This window comes from Cupressus sempervirens, chromosome 3 (assembly GCF_028749045.1).
Source record: "Cupressus sempervirens isolate cs-2001-9-10 chromosome 3, ASM2874904v1, whole genome shotgun sequence".
Taxonomy (NCBI): domain Eukaryota; kingdom Viridiplantae; phylum Streptophyta; class Pinopsida; order Cupressales; family Cupressaceae; genus Cupressus; species Cupressus sempervirens.
In genome coordinates, this window is record NC_143120.1 from 432,208,720 (window position 1) to 432,234,494 (window position 25,775).

Sequence of the window (25,775 nt, forward strand, 5' to 3'; positions counted from 1 at the left end):
GTGTGTTTGTTTTCTTTATGAATGATATTTTTGATGTGGTTAAGAAAGGGAGTCATAGTCACCTACTAGTCGGGATCTACTTGATGCACCACTTTCTATCATTACTTGTTTAGCTTAGAATATTGTATTTGTACATGCATTGGTTTTACGCAAGTTGCAGGTACTGGGTATCGACTTTCCTAAATTACCAAGATGAGCATACCCTATCGCATTATCTCAATGGTAAGAGAGGGGAGATTAATTCTTGAATCCAAATCCCAAACTTTTAAGCCATTTGTCCTCGATAATTAAGACAAGTATCCAAGTAGTGTACCCTCCAAATGCACTAGATGAAATTAATTTGTGATTATAACCCTTTAGTTGATTTTGTATGTGTCTTTCTATGATGGGTTTTCATATTTTATTTTATGAGTCTTCGGTGTATTTTATATTAATTAAGTCTAATTAAAAGATTAAATTAATGATTTAATTTAATGAAAAATTATTATGATATTTTAGTATTTAATTAAATTTAATTAATTAAAAAATTAATTAAATAAAAATAATTAAATTTGAAGATAAAAGTTATAAGAATAAATTTAGAACGTGATAATATTTATTTAATTTAATAATAATATATTTAGAATTTATTTTTAAATAAATGCTAAATACTATTATTATGTGAGTTAATAAATATTTTATCAATTAAACATTCTAAAATAAATTTAAAAGTGAAAAGATATTAATATATTAAAAGTTTTAAGTTTGCATGGTGTGTGCATGAGATTAAAATATAAGAAATTAATTAAAAAGATAAAATAAGTGAATTTAATAAAGATATTTTAATTGTATAAAGTGCACATGAGATTAAAATTTAATAAATTAATAAATAGAGAAGTCAAGTGAAAATTAAATAAACTTATTTAATAATTCATAAACATGCATGAAAAAGATAAAGAAAAGTTAATTTAGAGGAAGTTTGGTGAGGAGAGAGTGGATGAATGCACAATTAATGCCCCAGTTTTAGAAGAGAACTCCTTATCATCAATTGAAGGTTCATTTTCAAGCAATGGAGGTTTTTGGAAGGAGGCAAAATTTGGAGAAGGGAAAATTTTCAAGAGAAGGTTCCAAGAGAAGCAAATTTTCTGACAATCTTTTAGGTGTTTACAATTTTAGCTTCAGAACCAGATAGGTTCTTTTGAGTTATTGCAAAGAAATAACTATCCATTATGGCTTTGAGGTTGAACTTAAATTGCCGGATGTGATTGTTATACTTCAAAATTAGAGAGGTCAGCTGAGGAAAATAACGCCCTAAAAAAAGTAGTTGAAACTTTCATCATTTCTATAAAAATATAATCTTCCAGATTCAGACTCTTACAAATTTTTTTTACCGATCCATGAATATTTTTGCAGAGTGGATGGTTTTGAAAAGAAAAAATACCTGCATAACTCTCGCCGGTGAGAATGAAGTCTCTTGTTTTGTACTCTGGAAACTTGTGCAGCCATTTTAGAAGAAACGTGAAGGCCAACTCACTCTGGTGGGCGAATCAACAAACAAAACGTTCGCAACTGTTCATATTATTATTGTCATGAAAGATTTAATTTTTACTGAAAGAAATTATATACTTGGGTCAGGTCAAATGGGGGAAAATTTAAAAGAATGTAGCCCTTATTTGTAAGAATATATATACCCTTGTTCCATGAATGAGAATTGATTGCAAGTCCATTTTGGAGGTTTAGCGCTTAGAAAAAACAGTCCCAGTTCAGTAAAAGCTCCTCCAGGCAGGACCTGCAAGCTCACAATAACAAATTTATAGATGACAGTAAGATCATTTTTAAAAATGGAATGCTGAGGTAGGAGAGTGTAGAAAATTGGAAGTTTTCAAATTCTATATTAATGACTATCTAAAGCTCTCAGATTAAGATGTTCGGTGATTCATGCTTAAAATTACTACAAGTACATACTGATGAAATATCAGCGAATGCAGGTCTCAGAACTTTTATAGATTTAAGATTATTAGAAATTTCTTTTTATAGTAGCAAAGAAATAGTAATCAAATTGTTTCAGGATATGATTATGTGAATTTAGTCAGATCAAAGATGGAATAAGCATCTTTGATCTGGGATTCTGAACTCCTGAGGAAACAATTTATATCATCTTTGATCTGGAAATGTTGAAGTAACAAATCCAATAGAGGTGTAATGATAAATAATTCAACTTGCTTTGATCTGACTTGTAAAAATTCACAAAAGTCATCCAGAAACAATTAGAGCTACACTAGGAACTTCACAGAGAGTTTTAAAAAAAAAAAAAAAAAAAACTATAGAAACTTTAGCTATAAAAATTAAGAGCTTTAGATGAACTTGAGTCCCAGCCTTTGGGGCAATGGGCTCTTAGATGTATGTATTCTACAAGTTCTGGAAAATAGTGGTTAACGAGCTTTGGTTGAAATCTTATGGATGCAATATAGCAAAGAAGTTGGATATTTCACACAGCATGTGGTAGCGAAGAAAAAACATAAATATTATTTTTCATTCATCGAAAGTTGCATACAAGTTCATATGTGCAGTCCACTTTTTCCTACGGTGTACGGATATATCTGTACGGTTATATGAAATAGACAAATTTGCACATCTATTTTAATGGCACAAAAGTGAGCAAAATCTGATTGTTTTCCTAATATATTCTAGTTGGATTTGACGGCGGTTGCTTGGTCCTTGTAAATTGTGACTGCTGCATTTGTTTATTGTTCCCGCAATATGTAAAAGTGAGAGGCTTAGAAATCAAACTAAGATATAGAGCTCGTTTTAAAGAAAATGAGATAATTTTTCTGAAACCTCAGAATAAAAAAGATTTCATGAAACACTGCGGAGACCAACTTGCCTACCAAGTTCAAACTCCTATATGCAGGCCCGCTGGAGTATTAAAAGGAATCTATTATGAGTACACTTATGAAGAAGTATATAGGTCTGCAATTATATATGAAGTCAACTACATAGTCGAATTGGGTTTCTTTTGTTACTGTTCATTTTAATGACTGCTTGATGTTTCTGCCACAAACTTGAAACTTCAACTATACTTAGAATGATGTAGTTGAGTATAATGCATTGCTTGTTTTTGTTATTTGTTTTGAAATTGTAGTCTCCCCAATGTCGAGAATGGCCTACTTCTCCAACGTAAATGCAAAATTAAATTGATCTTTTGCCCTTAAATTTAGATACTCTAAAACTCATAACTGTGATTTCTAACGTTTATAAATCTCTTCTACTGTTGTACAAAAGAAGGTCATATATACATAATAATATTAGACAAAATACATTACATACCAGCTGCTCTATGTAGTTTAGAATGACAGAAATATTTTTCTTACCAGTCGAAAAAAGAGCTATTTTAGCTGAAATACAAAGAGATCCCATAGTTAAGCAGTGCGTTAGCTAAGGAAATATATGAACCAGCACTGTCTAGAAAAATACCTAGTTCACTGGTCACACAAAATACTCCAAACCTTTTCCCCTACCTCAACCTCAACCACGGTAGTGCTAACAAGAACAACTCTGCATTTTTAAAAGGAACCCACAAAATCAATGTCATGGCAGAAGATTAATACGAGGGATGCGACCTCAAAATTTAACTCAGATAAATACTGTTGGAATTAAAAGACCCATAAGAAGAGTGTAGGAACAGTCTAGGAAGTGCAAATCAATGCTCAAGTATACAATGCTTTGATCTTTTGGTAGCAGTGGAAGAGTCTAGGAAGTGCAAATCAATGCTCAAGTATTTTACTACCACCAACATTGCAATTATTCTTAAGTTGAAAGAGCCCAAAACATTTTCTGATTTTAGGCCTATCTCTCTTTGTAATCTTACATATAAGATTATAACGAAGGTAATATACTCCTGTCTTCAGTATCTTGTTCCAAAGCTAATTTCTTTAGAGCAGGGGGGGTTTGTTCCTAGTAGGGAAACTATGGATGGAGCAATGGTTGCTCATGAAGTTCTTCATTCTATAAGTACGAAACAATTTCCTTCTTTCGTAATCAAGCTAGATATGATGAAAGCCTATGATAGAGTTTGCTAGTCATTTCTTCGTCAAGTCCTACAGTAGATAGGTTTTTCAAATCAATGGTGTAAATGGATAAGAGCATGTATTTCTAAGGCATGGTTTTCAGCCATTGTTAATGGGACAGCTTTTGGTTTCTTCTCTTCTACTCCAAGAATTAGGCAAGGAGACCCCCTTTCTCTAGCTTTGTTTATCATCATGGGTGAAGCCTTTAGTAGAACCATTAGGCACTATCATCTCTTAGGAAAATGGAAAGGAGTAAGCATTACTGGTACATCTATTTCCATTACACACTCTTTATTTGCAAATGATACACTCTTGTTTGGTATATCACAAGTGTCAAAAGCTAGAAAAATAAAGAAGATTTTGGAGTTGTATTTAGATGTCTCAGGGCAGAAAATCAATTCAAATAAGTCAAAAATCTTTCTTTTCTACACAAACAAAGTGATATTAGACAAAATTATTAAAATTTTGGGATTTTCAGAGGACTTTCTTCCATCAACATATCTTGGAATTTTTTTTTTCATGGGATCAAATAAGACAAGGTACTAGAACTCGGTTATTCAAAGAATTAAGTCTAAAGTGGTAGCTTGGAAAGCCAGATGGCTTTCTTTAGCAAAAAGAATTCTATAATGCCCCGCCAAGAGATCCAAAGAATTAACCTAAGTTTGGTAAAAAAAAAAAATCTAAAAACATGAAAGTAAAACCATTCATAACATAGTAGCGAAAGCAATAACATCATTCAACTGAAGTAAACATAAACATGTATAACAGGTTACATTCTTCATGGATCCCTTAATGTTGAATCACATCTAACATAACTATTAATGTTTCCATCTAATACTACATCCACATAAAATTATAATGAAAATCCAATGTTCATAAATTACATTTCTGAATGCTCAATCATCCACTGTACATGCCACAGGGTATGAAAGGCTTAAAAGAATATACATATGTGAAATAAAGTACATCATCCTACCAATTCTAGTCCATGATGCAATAACATAAATGAAACCACAAATCATACATGATACATCATCATAGAAGATATAAACATTCATCATAAAAGATAACCATATATCATCAAACATAATTAACTAAGTGCACAGTTCCTCCCACCCATAAATAGCATCATTAGACCATCGTGGATCCTAGCCATCCCTCTGTGCGTAACATTCCAAATCATCGAAGAGACCATTGGTATTAACATAGTAGGAATGTCACTCCTAAATCATACTACATCATATGCAGAAAGTAATCTAACATGCAAAGTAAAGCATAAGATAACATCATCTAACATATGAAAATCATCAATGTGAGGATACATGTCCACCATCATAATCCATGAAGATAGATGCCAACAAAGAATGCATTAGCCACGATGTCTCAGATGGATCTCAAATGGTAAGAGTGAAAAAGCACTACCACCTGACCACGTGGGACCTAAATGGTCCACTCCCACCATGCTGAGGAGATAATCTCAAGTCCCAAATAGGTTATCAAAATCACATAGCATAAATACTCTCTAAGTCCAAGAATCCTAAAAGTATACTAACTCAAAGGTTCCAGCACAAACCGACATCTAATCCCAAAGGCACAACAAAGACATGTAGGAAACCTACTATGCAAGTGGGAAAGTGTAATCACACGGATCATGCTAGAGTTACCCTGGGAGTCTCTTAATAGACCCCGACCCCATAGTGATCCCTATGCAGCCACTAGTATCCTCTCATATAGACGAGGCATACTACAGAATGCAAGGTCGCAACCAAGCGCTCTCTCTACTCCCATCCTAGTCTGCACTAGCACTCGAGGCATGGGTGAGAACAAACAATTATCTTATTAGGTTCATTTAATCTCCATTTAGTGTAAATGTTTTCAGTTATTAAGACAACTTACAGTGAGTTACCCTGGCAGCCACTTAGGGCCCTGACCCCCATTGCAAGCCACTTCCCAACACTACACGTAGATAACCTACCCTAAGCTCATGGAATCATAAATCAAAAAATCAGCACAGTCCTATACAAGCGACTTGAAAAATACTAAAAGATAATCCATAATAAAAGCATCAAATCTCCATGAGCAAAATAAAAGTATCCATAGATAATCATGACCACAACAGTTCTCTATTGGCAACTGAAGGTATCGCGGATAATCAAAAGTATCCATTAGTTTTCAATAACCAAAATATATCTCAAAATTCATACTGATTGAAGACTCCAAAATGGTTGAGTCAAAACATATCACAACATGACATCATCAAGAAATAAATCAACATTTCAATCCCATCATGGCGACTGGAAATTAAACCAAGGATAAATGATCGATTACTCAAAAATGGTTAAGTCAAGTGTCTCAGATACATATAACTTAGCTTCACTCAAGAAGACTAAAAAATAATAACAATCAATAATTACAAACATCTCATAGAGCATACCATCACATTACCATGGTTGGGTTTGTAAAGATCGATATCAAAACATCATCATGACATCACAATCATAACCCCCAAGCCTCTGGTAGATGTCCTATAACTAGTCAACACTAGTCAACCAAAAAACCCAAAACAAGAAGCATAGAGAAAACACAATGCAAGCACCTGTTTTGGTTTGCTAAAATTACATAGTTGAATTGAGTATGGAGGTTTCAGTTTTTGTTTGCAAGTATACTTCCAGTATATCAGATTTATGAAATAACAAATAATATTTAATAAATATCAATTATTAAATAGAATTGATAAATAAAATTTATATCATTTAAACTTAATAAACAAAATATCACCATGGAAAGTGATTTAAAATTGCTGTCGGGCTTTTATAAGTCGTGCGGCCCTGTCGCATCACAAGTACACTGTGACTACGCAGTGCCCTTGACGGAAGCAGAGGTGACGAAGGTAAGGAAAAGGGGTCGGGTGGGGTGAGACCCCCACCCCCCCAACATTTTATATTATATATTTTTTTTAAACACATTTTTAAATAACGTTTTCAAATAACATTTTTTCATTAATCATTTTCATGTGATTCAAAATTTTATTTATATAAATCTCTACTGTGATTTTAAACAAGTATATATATATATATATATATATATATACACACGTAGTTTATCAAACATTATTGCATTTATATGTGTGTGTGTGTGTGTGTGTGTGTGTGTGTGTGTGTGTGTGTGTGTGTGTGTGTGCATATTTCATATGTATATAAATAAAAAGAGAACATATGTTTAATTCTAAACAAGAAGGACTTTCCATTTCGATGAATTAAGAATCTCACCTAAAAGGTAATTGTTCTCTAAATTTATCCATTAATTTTTTTTAAAATAGGTTTGTCCATACGCATCTGAAAACCCTAGCCCCATAATTCCATCAGATCTACACAAATGAAGATTTTATATGGAATTTAACTACCCATGACAAATGCATGCAACCAAGATATAAAAATCCTTAGAAAGCATTCAGAAGACACGAAGAAGACAGGACATGCAAGAAGCGGAAATAACATAGGCCAAAATCACAAGTGTCTACCTGGACACTGATGCTAAATCCCTTTTCCTCAGCATCTGTAGAGCAAGCTCCTTCCTTCTCTAATGTTCTCAGGTCCTCCAAACGCACTCCAAATGCTCTCCCTAAGCTTTTAGGAGTGCCTGAATATAGAGAACTCTCAGGAAGCACCTAGAATGTCTCTAGAAACAACCAGAAGGTGTTGAAAACTAAGCATGAGTCTTTTCCAACCTTCTAGATAAATCACAAAGTTGTAGACACCATGTTCTTAATTTGTGCGCTGACTCCTGTGTTGTTGACAACATGTGCATAATTAGAGTGCAAACTCATGTGTTGTCAACATGACAACTCATGAGAGTTCGCATACTCTTTTCTGAATGAATAATGCACATTAATTAATTTAATATTCACTTTACTCTTTTCAATTTAATTTATTAATTTTTAAATCTCATGCACTCACTTTAATAATTCCACTTGTTTTATCTTAATATATTTATATTTTAATCACATGCACACATCATGCAACCTATAATCTTTTAATAATTTTAATATCTTTTTCACTTTTAAATTCATTTTCCAAACTTAATTGATAAATATTTATCAACTTAAATAAATATTATCACATTACAACTTTAAAATTATAACTTTAATCTTCAAATTTAATTATTTTATTTAATTAAATTTTTAATTAATTAAATAAAATAAATATTAAAATGTCATATTAATTTTCCATTAAATTAAACTATTAATTAAATCTTTTAATTGGGCTTAATTAATAGAAAATACACCAAAGACTCATAAAATAAAATACGAAAAACTCATTATAGCAAAACACATACAAAATCAAACCAAAAGGGTTAACATCACAAATTACGTCATTTGACACATTCAGAGGGTACTCAACTCAGATACTTTTCCTAATTTCCAATTAGGACAAATGGCTTAAAGGGTTGGGATTTGGACTTGAGAATTTATCTCCCCTCTCTTACCATTAAGATAATGCAATAGGGTATGCTCATCTTGGCAATTCAGAGAAGTCGATACCTAGTACCTGCAACCTACATAAAAACCATGCATGTACATACAATATCAATATATATATATATATATATATATATATATATATATATATATATATATATATATATATATATATATATATATATATATATATATATATATATATATATATATATATATATATATATATATATGTGCTAAGCTAAATAGGAAATGGCAGGAAGTGGTATATCATGTAGATCTCGACTGGTAGGTGACTACGACTCCCTTCCTTAACCACATCAGAAATGCCATACAATAAGAGAACAAACACACACACCATACACATGCAAGAATGGGGTAAGTATCCATAAGAAAACACATGTAATAATAACCATCTAACTAATCATCATCAATAACTAAAAGTAATGTAATAATCATCATTCATACATTAAATGTAGAGTCTAAGTAATCACATCATATATTAATTGAATCTGAAATGATATTTGATAATCTCAAAACAATGCTACTAATTATCGACATAAAACTAGTCTAACAGAGTTCAACCATGATAGCAAAATACGAACTAGGGGTAGGCACTACATCCACCCCCCCTTGAATTAGGCTTACTCCCGGAAGCCTACATGAATAATGAGCAAAGAAATCATTGTGCGAGTCCCATTGAACCCTTTCCCCCTGTAGGGGAATATGGTTCCACTGGTGACACTACAACAAACTTAGAGCAATATGATTCTAGTTTAATGATAAATCAAAATTCATATTGATCCAACATTCGTTCTATTAAAGACTACTAAAATAGATCCCCTAATACATTCTAAACAAGAGCAACATAATGCTCGCAACGATAATCAAAGGCATACTACCTTAAAACATAGATAAAAGATACATGTTTTGAAAATAGAATAAGTTTCAATTTTCAGTTTTGCCCTCGTTTAAGTTTTAGCATAATTTCAGGTTTGAAACCTAAGTGTTGAAGTATGAAAAATATGCAAGTAACACTTTTAAGTTCTGTTTTAGCTTACCTAGTTTCAAGTTTCAGTTTGAAAGAGATACACATGATAGTTCAAAGTTTTTGTTTTGTTCAACTAGTTAACACTAGCAGTATTCCAATATACCCAGAGCTCCCAATGTTGAAACTCAGGCTCTGATAAATTCTACTTATAAAATTGGTACTTTTAGCTATCCCAAATTACTATATTGTAGTCCTTAAAGCACCAGTATCAATCTTAACACAAATCCAAAGCTTGATTAGAGGTTTCCTTTGGGCAAGAAATATGAATGGGGATAAAAAGATTTTTCTTGTATCACTTCATGACATGGCTCATATTCCAACCATTGGTGGAGTAGGTATTCATGATTTGACTAAGAGAAATGTAGCTTTTGGTGGGAAACTCATTTGGCAGATGTACATTAAACCTCAATCAACATGGTGTTAGATAATTCAACAAAAGTATTTAGATAATAATGACCCCACAAGAATTTTTTCAATTCTTAATTCCCCTAAAGGCTCTGTGATTTGGGATTTTATGATCTCTTCCAAAGATATTATTCTTAAATATATTTCTGGAGAGTTGAATAAGGGAGATAGAGTCAAATTTTAGAGGGACTTATGGAATAGATTTCCACCTCTTCATGCTTTTCTTTCTTAGAACATAATGAAAATTTCAAAATCAATGTGGGGTAACAAAGTCATAGATTTTATAGATAAAATGTGTCTGTATTCTAGGAAAGTCACTTGGAAAGATCTGGATCCCTTGCCTTTGTCTATTCAAGAGAAATAGATGTTTAGGGGCTATTTAGACAAGAGACTTGTTTACATTTTAGATGGGGAAGATAGATTGTTTTGGGCTCTAGCTAAAGATGGTTGTTACTCAACCAAAGAGGGGTATAAGTTGTTACAGAGAATGGCTGCACAAAAGAATCCATCTAGAACTTATAAATTTTGTTGGAACCATGTTGTTCTTCCAAAAGTTGGATGTTTTGTGTGGCTTGCACTTAAACATAGAATTCTTACAAGTGACAGATTGACTAAGTTGAATATTGCTCCTTCATTTAAATGTGTCTTGTGTAATAAAGAATATGAATCTGTGGATCACTAATTGTTGGGTTTTTGTTCTAAAAAAACTTCATTATTATAATCCTCTTCAAAATAACCTTTGGGAGATTTTTCAGTCTTGGCCACTTCTTTTTCTGAAAGCTTTATTTGTAGGAATTTGGATATGTACTCCAACCTTGGTTATTTGGGTTGTTTGGTGGGAGAGGAACAAGAGGATATTCATAAATGAGTTTGCAGAGATAGGAATAGTGTTACAAGGCATTGACAATTTTATATCAGAAGTCACTAATGTAGGCCTTTCCAGATGCAAAATTAATCGCAATCTCAATTTGAGATAGTTTCATCATTCGAGAGTGGAAATCTCTTCTTATTCCATGAGGGAGTGGAATTAGCAACATTCAGCATACCAAGATAGATAGAGCAATTGTGCAATAGCTACCTCCTAAGTCAGGTATAGTGAAACTTAATTTTGATGGCATTTCAAGAGGAAATTTGAGTAAATCAGGTCTCAGGGCATGTGTCAAAGATAGCAAAGGTATAGTTCTAGCAATGACATCCTCTCCACTACCAGCTGGGACTAATAATTCAGCAAAAACACAAGCTCTCTTGGTAGGCCTAGTATTGGTTAAAATAGGTAATTTTCATAGAGTCCATATCAAAGGTGATTCCCAAATGATTATTAATAGTTGCATCAAATGACAATCCTATTCGTGGCATTTGCAATATATCTTCAAGAAAATTTGGCACCTAATTAATTTTTCAAAAGTTACCATATCACATACCATGTGAGAAGGAAATAAAGTGGCGGATTTCATATCCAACCTCGGGTGTGATGGTGTCATTGTTAATACACATCAACCCAACTCATTTATTGAACAATTTGAACCATTACATTCATCGATTGCATCTAAAAGTTGTTTATCATGCTCATAAAGTACATTTCATAAAGGCAATTTTTGTTCATTATATACATTCAACACCAATCCTTTATAATCATCATCAACCGTATTATAAAAGGTCTGCTTGATGAAGATTTGTGTGTGATCTATCCTTTCAACCCTTATATTATCAGTGCCTTGGATAATTACATTGAAGTAACACTTGCGGATGTCATTTCTTTAATGGTGAAAGATGTTGATAAAATACAAACAAATCCCTAGTATTTGTCGAACCTTAGTGGAAAAAGTTATAGGAAATGTATGTTCATTTCTTATACAAGTCATCAAGTCTGCAATAGAAAAAATTATTGCCAAAAAGGTTGATAAGGTGGATCTAGACTTGAATACTTTATTGCCAGAAGCACCTATTTCCTGGGGAGCACTTAGGTGCTAACAATACTTCTTTTCTTCAGAAGACAATGCATCATTATTGTGGGAATATGCTTTGGCTATAAAAAAAATTTGATAGCTGAAATAGAAAATGTCAAAGATCATCCAAGGAAAATGTGGGAGTGTATGATAGGATCTACATTGAGATCTCACTTGAAGTCACTAAGAGATAACACTTCCATTCTGTCAATGCATATGTGTAAGTGCATAAACTTTGCAAAATGTTACAAGTTATCACCTCATGTTTTAAGTGTAGTAGTTGACTTCTTGGATGTTGTTCTTGGGTCAATAGAATTCATCAATAACAAAGATAAGGAATACCATTCAGAGCTTAGAATTAATAAAAGTCCAACTACTTTAATTCTTTTCACTAATAACTTGGGAATGCCAGACAAGAACATGAGGCTCTCAACTTTAAGACTTTTAAGGCACTATGAACCATTTTCTATCCCAAAACCTAAGATTGTAGAAAGACTAGAAAAGCGAAGGAAGATTGAAGGAGTTAAAACTAGTGATGAGGTTTTCGATATCTATAGCAATGTTATCCAGTAGATTCTTTCCATTGAAGCAACCCCTCTGTCCCTTGTTACAAGCAAGCAGGCAACAATTCTTATCTCAAAAATTCAGATTGGAAATCAAATAGTGATGGGAGCATTCCATGCCTCCCAAAAGAATGTGGAGGCTATGGAAATTTTTTGTTAAAATTAAAACACATATTCAAAATGAATTGGGTTGCAAAGCTAGAAAAAAATGCAAAGGAAATGACTAGTAGCTGTAGAATTTCAGATGGTTTTAAATCATCTCATCCATCTATCTCATGCTATAAATATAGTTCTAATGGAAACAGTAGATACCAAGGAAATATTTTACACCAAGCAGCATGTAAGAATGATAGCAATGTGAATTTGTTATACTCTCCTACCAGACTAAATATTAAAGAAGAAGGTCTTGAGCATTTTTAGAAGCAATGGATTAGAGATGAGCCTATAATAGTTCAGAATGTTCTTGAACATACATCTAGTTTGAGCTGGGAGCCAATGGTAATGTCATGAGTTGTGCAGGAAATCACTAATGGAAAATTCAATGATGAGACAAAGATAGTAAAGGCTTTTGATTGCTTGGATTGGTGTGAGGTTGAGATAAGCATCCATCATTTTTTCAAAGGATATACAGAGGGTCGAATGCATAAAAATGGTTGGCCTGAGATGTTGAAATTGAAGGAATGGCCAATGTGTGCCTCACCATGGAGCTGAATTCATAAATGCATTACCTTTTCATGAATACACTCATCCCAATTGGGGCCTTCTTAATTCGATTATTGGTGTGTTTCTGAATTTACAAATGTTCTTGGTACCATTGAAGATGATTGTGATGATATGGAGAGGTGATTACTATAGGTTGAATGTAAATATTTTTGGTCTGATTCAATTACCTCTAATGTTGTAATATCTTGAGGTTTTTGAGGTGGCTCATATGGGTAGAATTTAGAAAATGGTATAGTTTTATGAGCTTCAATTTTGTTGATATAATATCTATTGTAAATATCAACAAATATTTTTATGTAAATTTGTATATAAGCAATGATTCTAGGTTTTCTTTCTAGTTCTTTCCTAGTTGAGCTTTTTGAACCAATTTTATTAATAAATATATTTAGTGGCTAGCCCACTTTTTCCAAGAAAAAAAAAAAGACCCATAAGAAAACACTAATAAAAAACACATGTCAAAAGCCATTGAAGAATGTTTTGGAGCATTACCCTAAAATGAGTTAATGTTTCATTGAAAATTGAAACTGCAGCCCAACGAACCAAAACCCTTCACAATCTTGACTCTGTTCTATCAAACTCCTCCACAATGCAACAGTAGACGATGTAGCCAATTTCTTTCTTAACTATCCAAAAACCTTTTCTCTATGCTCTCCAACTTTTACAAATAATTTTAGCTCCAACTTCATAATTAATTCACCTTTATCTCCTCATGATCAATGTGCAATGAATGTGGCTTTATCTAACCATCCTTGTCTTTTTTTAATTTTATTTTAATTTTTAACTCTCAGAAAAGCTCAAAAAGCCCAGCAAAATACAATTTATCCAAATCAAAAATTAAGGTTATTAATTCAAAAATTGATTTTTTAAATATTGCTTTCCATGGCATCCAATAAGACTTAAAATTAATTGAAAAGGGACCATAAAAACATTACTTAAGCTAGGGACTAATAATGATAGATCATAAAATATAATAAGAAACATACGAAAACCCTATCATATCCAACAAAAATTGAAGCTACCAAAAATTTATACAATGAAAAACATATCTTGAAATTTGATTCTAAACACCAATAAAAATGTTAGCAAAAAGTAAAATTAAACAATTCAAGCTAATTGAAACTTAACTCATGAAAAAAGGAAAAACCAGCACAAATTAAAATGACACACTTCCTCATATTTAAGTTAAAATCTTGCCCTTAACATGTACACAACACTCTAAGCAATCAAATGTTACTTCAAGTGAGTCTCCTTCTTTCATATTTGATTTCATTTAGGTGAAAATATATTTATGTCGAGCATATCAAGCAAACACTAATTTCTTAACCCAAACACAAGATCCACAAAACGTGTATCCAAGAAGGCATTTAGCACCGATTTTAAATGCAATCTCTCTTACAATCATGAAATTTTACAGTTCATATAGCACCTGCTAGCTAATACTTCATGCATTTGATTTTGTAGATATTTATTTCTAGCATGTAGAATCATCCACAAACGCCCTTCTATCCTCTCTTTCTATCACATTCTATGATCTTGGATCATGAATTTCATCTATAACATTTATAAATTCAAAATTATCAACTTAAATACATTTTTCAAAAAACAAGAAAAGCACTCAAAAGCTAAAAGACAAATCCAAACTCAAGAACTATCCTTCCCTACAAGAATTGAACTCAAAAAGAAAATGATAGATTATCAATACCAAATATATTTATTTTTATAAAATTTATAATTTTCAACTAAGAACAAAAATATTTCTAGAGTCAATAGAAAACTATCAAAATTTATGCTTATGATTATTTTTCAATAATGTTTAAAATCAAAATTGTAATCAAGATAAGAGAGAGTACCTCCATTAAGCCAAAGCACGAGAGCCAAGTTGGTGGTATTCTTTTCTACCTCTGTAAAATAATAAAACAATGTCATCCCAGCAACATCATCAATAGTAACATAACCAGCAAATTGTCTGAATCCCACAGCTAGCTGGCCAAGAAAACTTTTCACCAAATCCTTCGGAGGAGCACCCAAAACACCTCCTAACATAACCAAAATCCATACCCAAATTCTCATTCTGAAACTCTCTAAAAAACCCAACCATAACCAAAGCACACAAAACACAATCTTGTCTAAAAAAAACAATTTACCCACGAGAATCATAGTGAAATCCCTAGGCTCTTACGACTGCACAAATATTGAAAAGAACAAACATCCCTTCAAAAGTGGTAGTAGAAAAGGCTGAGCTTACTAGCAAGTCATATTATTACCGACATACAAGTAAAATCATAATCATAGTGTACATGAACTTGTTGACCACAATGACTTTTGGAAGTTGGTAAAAAAATTTTAAAGTTAACAAAAATAAAAGGTAGTGAAAACTTGACATATGACATGAGACATTTTGTAAACGTGGCTAATAAATATATGGCAAAGAAAGAGGCCTAAAACCTGTCTTTTGGCAGTAGCATATGAGACCGTAAACTGGCTGAAAAGATGGAATATTTAATACTTCTTGCAAGATATCGCCAAGTGTTTGAACTTTATGGCGAAATTAAAACAATTCTAAAATGTGGTTTTCTTTGTGGGTGCTTGAAAACATTTTTGTGAAAGGTTTTAGCATATTTCTATGAGAATGAGATATTTTCTTTCTCTACAAAGTTTTGGATTTGTATGAATGGATTTTATTTTTCAGTCTATGGCATGCAATTTTTTTTGGAAGCAAAGTGTTATAACGACCACATGGACAGGTTTGCAGAAAGAGTTTTATAAACAAGCCTTCATACTATGATTTTTTTTACCAGTTTTCATACTCATATGTCATCTTCTTCCTGTGCATGCTTGAGAGATGAAGAACGGGATCGTTTAAAATAGAGGGGGCATTCTTAAAGGAAAATAGGTATTACTGAAAAGGTATGTTACATTTCATTCATTCTTTTGAAAAGAGAAATAAAAAAACTTAGATGTTTTTAAAAGGGCAAAGATGTTAGTTTTAGTTCAAACAAGGGTTTCAAAGAATTCCTTTTAAATGAAATATATGAGATATTTTATATGAAAGGGTCATAAAGAAATTTCTTTATTCTAAGTTTGGCACTTTGACTTCAAAACAAAAGCACAATTAGGCAGTTCTCTTATAAGAAAATAGTGAATAATGGGTTTGAAGAATATATATAAAAGGGAACTACTTCAAATACTCTTGTGAAGACAATGAAAATTTTGAAATCGAGTCATCATTCTTTTGCATGTTGCTATCTAAGATCCAAATGGAATTTTTTTGTCAAAATTCTTTAAATTAAAAAAAGGGGTTTCAGATTTGTAAAGACATATGAAATTCTTTTCAAAAATTGGTTGAAGAATTTTTTTGGCAAACTGTAAATAACATTTGTTTGGAAGTAAAAACAAATAAAAGTAGAGTTTTCTTGGTTGCAAAGCACAAACAGTAGTTTCCTGTCTTCATAACTAACTTCAATTAAGAATTGATTCAGTGGTACTGTATGTTCAAACTGACTCAAAAAGAAGGATTTTAATAACATTTTTTTTTAATGTTAAATAATATTTTTGAAGATCTTAATTAGGATTCTAAAACTAGAACACTACCTATACAGTTCTAAGAGAAAAGGAGTTATGACTCATAGTTTTATAAAGAAAGACCAAATTTGAGTCTTAACTAATTTTAGTTGGTTTTTCAAACAACATTTTCAAAAGGGGGTTTCTTAACAACCCTAACTGGTTCAATTGATTTCATGTAACTGATCAAGTTTGAATTCCATCTCTATTTATAGAGATCATTTACAAATCTAAAAGGTGTACCAAAAAGGTATTAAAAGAAACAGATAAATATTTGTAAAAGTTCTGAAAAGAAGTTGTGTTCAAAAGCTATTTTATAAGCATATATACATGTATAGATGCAAAATATACATTTGTATGTGTATGTGTATATGAGATTGTAAACAACAACAAGATAGAAAAAAAGGGGTTGAACACCCTGAGCATTTCTTTCTGTTGATTGTAAAGGAATTTGAAGCAATAAAGGTTACAACTTCATGGAGTGGTTTTTCTCCCTATGACGAATCCCATTTGAAGAATTTTGAGGGTTTTTTACTTGGAAAAATCCGTGTCTCTATACTTTGTGAGTTGACATTTTCATTCTGTTCATGGTGAATGTCTTAATTTCCAACAATGTTTTATTCTACTATAAATGGTTAAAGGATTGTAATCAGTATTTTTAAATTAAATCTACATAGTTTCGATTCACCCCCCATGACCCCCCCCCCCCCACCCCCGCCCCCTTCAAAACTCTTATACTTCCAACAAGTGGTATCAAAGTGTAGGATTCCTTTTAGGAATTGTTCCAAGGATATTAATTGGAAGTCATGGCACAATTTGAAGGAACTTCCTTTTATAGGGCTTTGATATTTGATGGAAATGATTATTTTTTTTGGAAAGTGATCATGGAAGCCTTTATACATTCTTCAGATGTAAGAATGTGGGATGTTGTAGAAAAAAATATATTGTTCCAACAACAATCCCTATTGATGCAGATGAAAAACTAATATTTGAGTTGGATAAGAAGGCAAGATATGCCCTTCTTTGTGGTCTCTCTAGAGATGTTTTTGTTAAAGTTGTTTATTGCAAGTCAGCTAATGATATATGGGTCAAACTTGAAATAATATATCAAGGAGATGAAAAAGTAAAAGAGTCTAAACTAATAGCTCTTAAAACACAATTCAACAATCTGAAAATGAATGAAGATGAAACCATTGCTGCATACTTCTTAAGAGTTGATGAAGTAGTGAATGCTAGAAAGGGTCTAGGTGAAGAGATAGAAGAACATGATGTAGTTTCAAACATTATTAAGTCAGTACTACCTAAATTTGAAACGAAAATATCTACATTGGAAGAAAAGAAAAGCTTCTCAAAATTGACCCTGCATCAACTTCAAAGAACATTAACTGCATACGAAATGAGAATTAGCAATCAAGCTAGTTCCTCATCAAAAGAATTAGCTTTTAAGATTGAAAAACATGATGAGAGTGATTCAGATCTAATAGATGCTTTAGAAGCATTACAAGTTAGAAAAATGAGAAAGAAATATAAAAGCAAACCTAAATTTTTCAGTTGTGGTCAGTTAGGACACTTCGCTACAAACTATCCAAATGTCAAACTTTAAGATTGTGATGAGAAAACTAAGAAATTTTCAAAAAAGAAAGCTTGGAATCAAAACAAAAGATTCAAGGACTTAAAAAGAAAAATCTTTTGTCAAAAGAAGATTCCAATGAAGGATCCAATGATGTTGACAAAGAAGGGGAAAGACTACTCATGGCTAAAATAGTTGATACTCCTAAACCTAAATTCAATGAATCTAAATACTCATCTAACTCAGATGTAGAAGTAGACCTTGAAGAAGAACTTCTAAAATCTTTGCAAGAAGTTAAAAGATTAAAGAAGTTAATTGCTAATCATGAAACTAAAAATCAAGAACTTCAAGAAGAGTTAAAGGAAGTAAATTTGATTATAGAAAATAAAAAACTCTTACTTGAGGAAAAGGATAAAAAATTGAATGTCTTGCAAAGTTCATCTGAAGAATCTACTAGTCAGAAAACAAAGTTCTTTTTCAATGGTTATTGTTTTAATTGTAATATTTTTGGGCATGAGGCTATCTTTTGTGAAAACAACACTAGTCAAGGAAAAAGAAAAGTTGTTAGGTGCTTTAAATGCTTTCATTATGGCCATTATGCAAATTAATGTAAATTGAATTTGAGACCAAAATAAATCTGGAAGCAAGTAAGGAACTCTGAAAAAGTCCTTAATTGTTGAAATAGCTCTATTCACTCAAAAACCTACAACATGGATTTTGGATAGTTGCTGCTCACATCACATGACTAGGTGTAAAAGAAAATTTAAAACCCTAGAAAATTTTGATGGAGGGTTTGTATGATTTGGTGATAATTTAGGAGCTTATATAATAGGAAAAGGCTCAATAATTCTAAATAAAGATACTGCAATTCACAATGAATAGTTTGTTGAAGGTTTAAAACATAATATTTTAAGTGTTAGTTAGATTTGTGACAACAGATACTCTATTTCCTTTAATGCAAAAGGATGCTATATTAAAAATGGAAGAGCTAGAGTTATTGCTAGTGGATTAAGGACAAGTGAAAATATTTATAACCTAATAGATTCAACTATCCAAGAGACTTCATTGGTCAATACTTGTCTAATGAGTCAAGTAGAAGAAAATTGGCTACGGCATAAAAGACTGGGACATCTAAACTTTGATAATCTTGCTAGAATCAGCAAGAACAAAAAGGTCAAAGGACTGCCACAAATAACCAAAGCAACAAATATTTGTGAAAAATGTGTTAAGGGTAAACAAACAAGAATATCCTTTAAAACAAAAGAATACTTGTCAAATAGACCACTTGAGTTAGTACATATTGATCTGTGTGGTCCAACTAAAATTGCTTCATTAAATGGTGAAAAATATTTCATGTTGTTCATAGATGATTATTCAAGGATAGTTTGGGTAACATTTCTAAAACATAAATCAGAAGATTTTGAACGCTTTAGATTTTTCAGGAAAATGGTAGAAAGAGAGACTGATTTGAAACTGAAATTTTTAAGATTGGATAGGGCAGGAGAATTCACCTCTCAAAAATTCATTGAGTATTGTGAAAAACATGGCATAAAAAGGCAATACTCTGCTGCTAGAACACCACAGCAAAATGGTGTTGTAGAAAGGAAAAATAGAACCATAAAAGAAATGGCTAGGACCATGCTGAATGAAGCAAAATTGCCTAATAAATTTTCGAAAGAAGTTGTTCATATAGCTATCTACATCCTAAACAAAGCACAAATTAGAGTTAGAATAGCATACACTCCATATGAATTATGGAATAGAAAAATAGAAAATGTTAAGAATTTTAAAATTTTTGGCTGTAAATGTTTTATCAAAAAGAATGATGATTCTCTAGAGAACTTCAACTCAAGATCTGATGAAGGGATCTTTGTTGGGTACTCCACGCATAGTAAAGCCTATAAATGCTATAATAAAAGGCTGAACAAAATTGTAGAAGCTATAAATATCATATTTGATGAAAGTTTTGTATGCTGTAATGACAAAGAAGATCTTGAAGATTCATCTTTCTGAAAATCAAAAATTTTACTTGATGAACATCCTGAAAATGATAAAACTGAACTTGCTAATGAAAATGAACTTGCTAATGAAATTAAACCAGAAAATTGCTCAAGTCCCAAAATAACTAGTGCTGGTTTGAAAATAAAAACTTCTTCTAGAATAATAGCTAAGAGACATCTTGAGTCTGAAGTTATTGGAGATGTAGGGAAAGGAATTTTAAGTAGAAGAATAGCCAAAATAGGTGAACAAGCAAACATTACTGAACATTTTTGCTTAATATTAGATTTTGAACCAAAAAGTGTTGTTGAAGCTTTATTAGATTCTTATTGGCAAAATGCTATGCAAGAAAAAATAAATCAAATAAAGAAAAATAAAACATGGGAACTTGTTCCCAGACCTAATCATAAAAATGTTGTAGGTGGAAAGTGAATTTTCCATAACAAACTAAATGAAGAAGGCAAAGTGGTAAAAAATAAAGCTAGATTTGTTTGCAAAGGGTATGCTCAGCAAGAAGGAATTGATTTCCTGTGAAACCTTTGTACCAGTTGCAAGGATGGGATTAATTAGAAACTTTCTTGCATATGCCAACCATAAAAAATTCACTATTTACCAGATGGATGTTAAAAATGCTTTCTTAAATGGGTATCTTGAAGAGGAAGTTTATATGGAACAGCCAGAAGGTTTTGAATCTTCTAACAAACTTGATTATGTTTACTAACTAAAAAAGGCTTTGTATGGCTTAAAACAAGTTCCTAGGGCTTGGCATTCTAGGTTGGATAAACATTTAACTTTAAATGGATTTTCTCATGGAAGGGCAGATAACACCTTGTATATCAAATTGATAAATGATGACATTTTACCATTTGAAATTTATGAGGATGATATAATTTTTGGGTCTACTAATGATGATTCAACAAAACATTTTTCAAAAATCATGGAATCTGAATTTGAAATGTCAATGTTAGGTGTGCTCACATTTTTCCTTGGTTTGCAAGTCTCATAGCTTGAACATGGATTATTTCTTTTTCAAATTAAATATGCCAAAGAAATGTTGAGAAAATTTAATATGGCTGAATGCAAACCTGTCAGCACTCCTATGGAAACTGGCTGCAAACTAATAAAGAATGATGACTCACCTTTTGTTAATCAAACTCTTTATAAGTCCATGATTGGAAGTTTTCTATATCTAACTACATCTAGACTTGATATAATGCAAGCAGTGTGTATGGTGTCAAGATTTCAATCTGATCCAAAGCAATCGCATCTAAATGTAGTGCATAGAATATTGAAATACATTCAAGGCATTCTTGATTATGGTTTATGGTATCCTCATAGCAATGATTTTACACTTATTGGTTATACTGATGCAAATTGAGGGGGATCTGATGATAAAAGGAGCATCTTCTTCCTTGGTGAGTGTTTGGTTGCTTGGCATAGTAAGAAATAGGATTGTGTAACATTATCCACTTGTGAATCTAATTATGTTGCTGCTACAACATGCTATACTCAATTAATTTGGATGGATTATTAGTTATCTGGTTTGGGCATTCAAGTTTCAAAACCTATTTCAATAATGTATGATAACATGAGTGCTATCCAATTGAACAAAAATCTAGTTATGCACTCACGTACAAAACACGTAGCCATTAAACTTCATTTTTTGAGAGATAAATTTCTAAATAATGAATTCAAACTGATTTATGTACCTACTCAAGGACAAGTGGCAAACATTTTTACCAAAGCCCTACCTAGAGACCTGTTTGAGCAGTTAAGAACCTAATTGGGAGTCTTCTCTCAATCAATGCTGGGATAAAAATCTTGCTCATAACCATTCTATGTTAGATTTCTGCTCCTCTCACAAAAATTGTTCATGAAAAAGTAGATGGTCAAATTTTTTGATGCAAAAATTTTGGGGGAGTAATCACCATTATAACATTATCAGATTTGACTAGTTCAGATTTGATTTGGTTGGTTTTTTTATCAGATTTGGTTTAACATAATCAGAATGATCAGATTTGCTTTGTTTTTTCAGATTTGGTTCAAAATAAAACATTGCTACAAATTAAGGCATTCGCCATGAATAGAAAATATTTTGTTTTGGGTCTACGGCATGCAATTTTTTTTGGAGGCAAAGTGTTATAATGACCTCATGGATAGGTTTGCAGAAAGGATTTTATAAACAGTCTTCATACTATGATTTTTTTTACTGGTTTTCATAGTCATATGTCATCTTCTTCTTGTTTATGCTTGAGAGATGAAGAATGGGATCATTTAAAAAGGAAGAGGCATTCTTAAAGGAAAATAGGTATTACTGCAAAGGTATGTTGCAATTTATTCATTCTTTTGAAAAGAGAAATAAAAAAACTCAAACATTTTTAAAAGGGTAAAGATGTTAGTTTCAGTTCAGACAAGGGTTTCAAAGAATTCCTTTTAATTGAAATGTATGAGATTTTCTATATGAAGGGGTCATAAAGAAATTTCTTTATTCTAAGTTTGGCCCTTTGACTTCAAAACAAAAGCATAGTCAGGCACTTCTCTTAAAACAAAATAGTGAATAAGGGGTTTGAAGAATTTGTTTTTGCTCATTCATTTTTTTAAAAATATACATATATATATATATATATATATGTACATATATATGTACATATATATATGTACATGTATATACATGTATATATATACATATATGTACATGTATATATAAATGTACATATATGTACATATACATGTACATATATGTACATATACATGTACATATATGTATATATGTATATATATATATATATATATATACATATACATATATATATATACATATACATATATATATATACATATACATATATATATATATATATATATATATATATATATATATATATATGTATATGTATATATATATGTATATGTATATATATATATATATAAGGGGACTCCTTCAGATAGACTTGTGAAGACAATGATAGTTTTGAAATCTAGTCATCATTCTTTTGCATGTTTCTATCTAAGATCCAAATGGCAAACTTTTGTCAAAATTCCTTAAATAAAAAAAAGGGGTTTCAAATTTGTAAAGACATATGAAATTCTTTTCAAAAACAGGTTGTAGAAATTTTTTGGGAAAATCTAAATAACATTTGTTTGGAAGTAAAAACAAATAAAAGTAGAGTTTTCTTGTTTGCAAAGCACAAATAGTAGTGTCCTATCTTCATAACCAACTTCAACTAAGAATTGATTTAGTGATGTTGTATGTTCAAACCAGTTCAAAAAGAAGGATTTTAATAACATTGTTTTTGAATGTTAAATGAGATTTTTTGAAGATCTTTCTTAGGATTCTAAACCCAGAATAGTACCTGAATAGTTCTAAGAGAAAAGGAGTTATGACTCATAGTTTTATAAAGAAAGACCAAATTTGAGTCTTAACTGATTTTAGTTGGTTTTTCAAACAATAGCTTTAAAATGGGGTTTCTTAACAACCCCAACTAGTTCAGTTGATTTCATGTAACTAATCAAGTTCAAATTTCATCTCTATTTATAGAGATCATTTGTAAATCTAAAAGGTGTATGAAAAAGTCATTAAAAGATATAGCTAAACATTTGTAAATGTTCTGAAAAGAAGTTGTGTTCAAAAGCTATATTATAAGCTTGTATACATGTATAGATGCAAAATATACATTTGTATTTGTATGTGTATATGAGATTGTAAACAACAGCAAGATAGAAAAAAAGGGGTTGAACACCCTGAGCAGTTCTTTTTGTTGATTGTAAAGGAATTTGAAGCAATAAAGGTTACAGCTTCATGGAGTAGTTTTTCTCCCTATGATGGATCCCATTTGAGAAATTTTTAGGGTTTCCCACTTGGCAAAATCCCTATCTCTATAATTTGTGAGTTGGCATTTTCTTTCTATTCATGGTGAGTGTCTTAATTTCTAGCAATGTTTTATTCTGCTATAAATGGTTAAAGGATTGAAATTAATATTTTTAAATTAAATCTACATAGTTATGATTTGCTCCCCCTCTCAAAACTCTTATACTTCCAAAACACAATGGACGTGGCAAGGATATATTGGTATACAAGCATGGATGATCTTTATTTGAACTCGTGGCCACTCAGTCATAAAAAAAGATTGTTGTAGTTGTCAAAATAGTTGTTAGGGAATTAGAATCATGCATACCTAATCTTTCATTGTTGTATAAGTATGATGATGAGTTAGAGAGCACCGGTGCAACTTATTGGCAACGACTACCCAGTTATTTGGACATGGCTAGATGCTATTCATGCCCACGACCATGCAATGGTTGGGAAATGCAGCATCAATCTGTCATATCCTTACCTATTAAGTGTTATTTCTACAAAAAACTTTTGAAAAATTAAATAGACATAAAGACCACATAGAATTTGATATTCCTTAATGTATAAACTTATAAGACACAATATTGTTATCATTACATATAAATTTAATTTTTGTTTACATTTAAAATTAAAATTATTGAAATTTAATAATTATTTTTTAATATTGTAGTTTCATAATTAAATATGTGCATTATTTTATAAATTTTTCATTTTAACTATTTTTTGTTTAAATAATAAGTAAAAATAAGTTAAAGTAAAAATAAAACAAAAATAAAAATAAAAATAATGAAGTGGCAACTTTTAATTTGAAATAATTAATTAGTAATTTTATATTTTTAAATTAATTTAATTATATAATATTAAAAAGAATTATAATATACTTTTTAAGATATTAATTTTTAAAAATATTTATTGTAATTTCTTGAATTAAATTTTAGTTGAAACATCTTAATTTATTTATATGTATTATAAATTAAAGTATAAATTGACATTTTTTAAGGTAATTTTATCAACTCATCCTACAATTCAATTTTTATTTATTTATAAGATGTCATTTGGATTAGTATTTTTAATTTTAATACTTAAATTGATTGTAATAAGCATTTATTTAATGTTTTTATCTTTTAAGAAGTTCAAATTTTATTAATTTTTAAAATTATATATTATTTTAATATTATATATTAATAAATTCAACTTACAAGTAAAAAAGTATTACAAATAATAAAATTTAAAATTTAAAAAAATTTAAGAAGTGCATTTCATATTAATTAAATATATTATAGAGAATAAATAAATAAATATGAAAATATAATTTCATTTTTCATTTTTTTCTAATATCATACATATTGAAATCAAGTATAATTTTAAAAATTAATATCTTAAAACACATGTTATAAACTTTTCAAATATTATATAACAAATTTAATCGAAAAATAAAAATTTAGTAAGTAATTTTTTTAATTAAAAATTTTTTTTTATTATTATTATTTTATTTTAAATGATATTTTACTTGCTATTTAAAAAATAATAATAGCTGAAAGAGAACAAAAAGAAAAAGAAAAAATGAATGAGTAGTTTTTGT

General features: G+C 30.7%; 1 protein-coding gene across 1 annotated transcript; it reads right to left on the reverse strand.

Moving 5' to 3' along the window:
- Positions 1 to 1,135: 1,135 nt before the first annotated feature.
- LOC149566872 (serine carboxypeptidase-like 43) lies at positions 1,136 to 15,281 on the reverse strand. The gene is made up of 5 exons (XM_089816550.1): positions 15,062 to 15,281; positions 3,307 to 3,374; positions 1,671 to 1,768; positions 1,421 to 1,512; positions 1,136 to 1,290 (listed from the first exon to the last, which is right to left on the reverse strand). The coding sequence occupies exons 1-5, from the start codon at positions 15,279 to 15,281 to the stop codon at positions 1,136 to 1,138; spliced, it is 633 nt and encodes a 210-aa protein (XP_089672676.1).
- Positions 15,282 to 25,775: the final 10,494 nt, after the last annotated feature.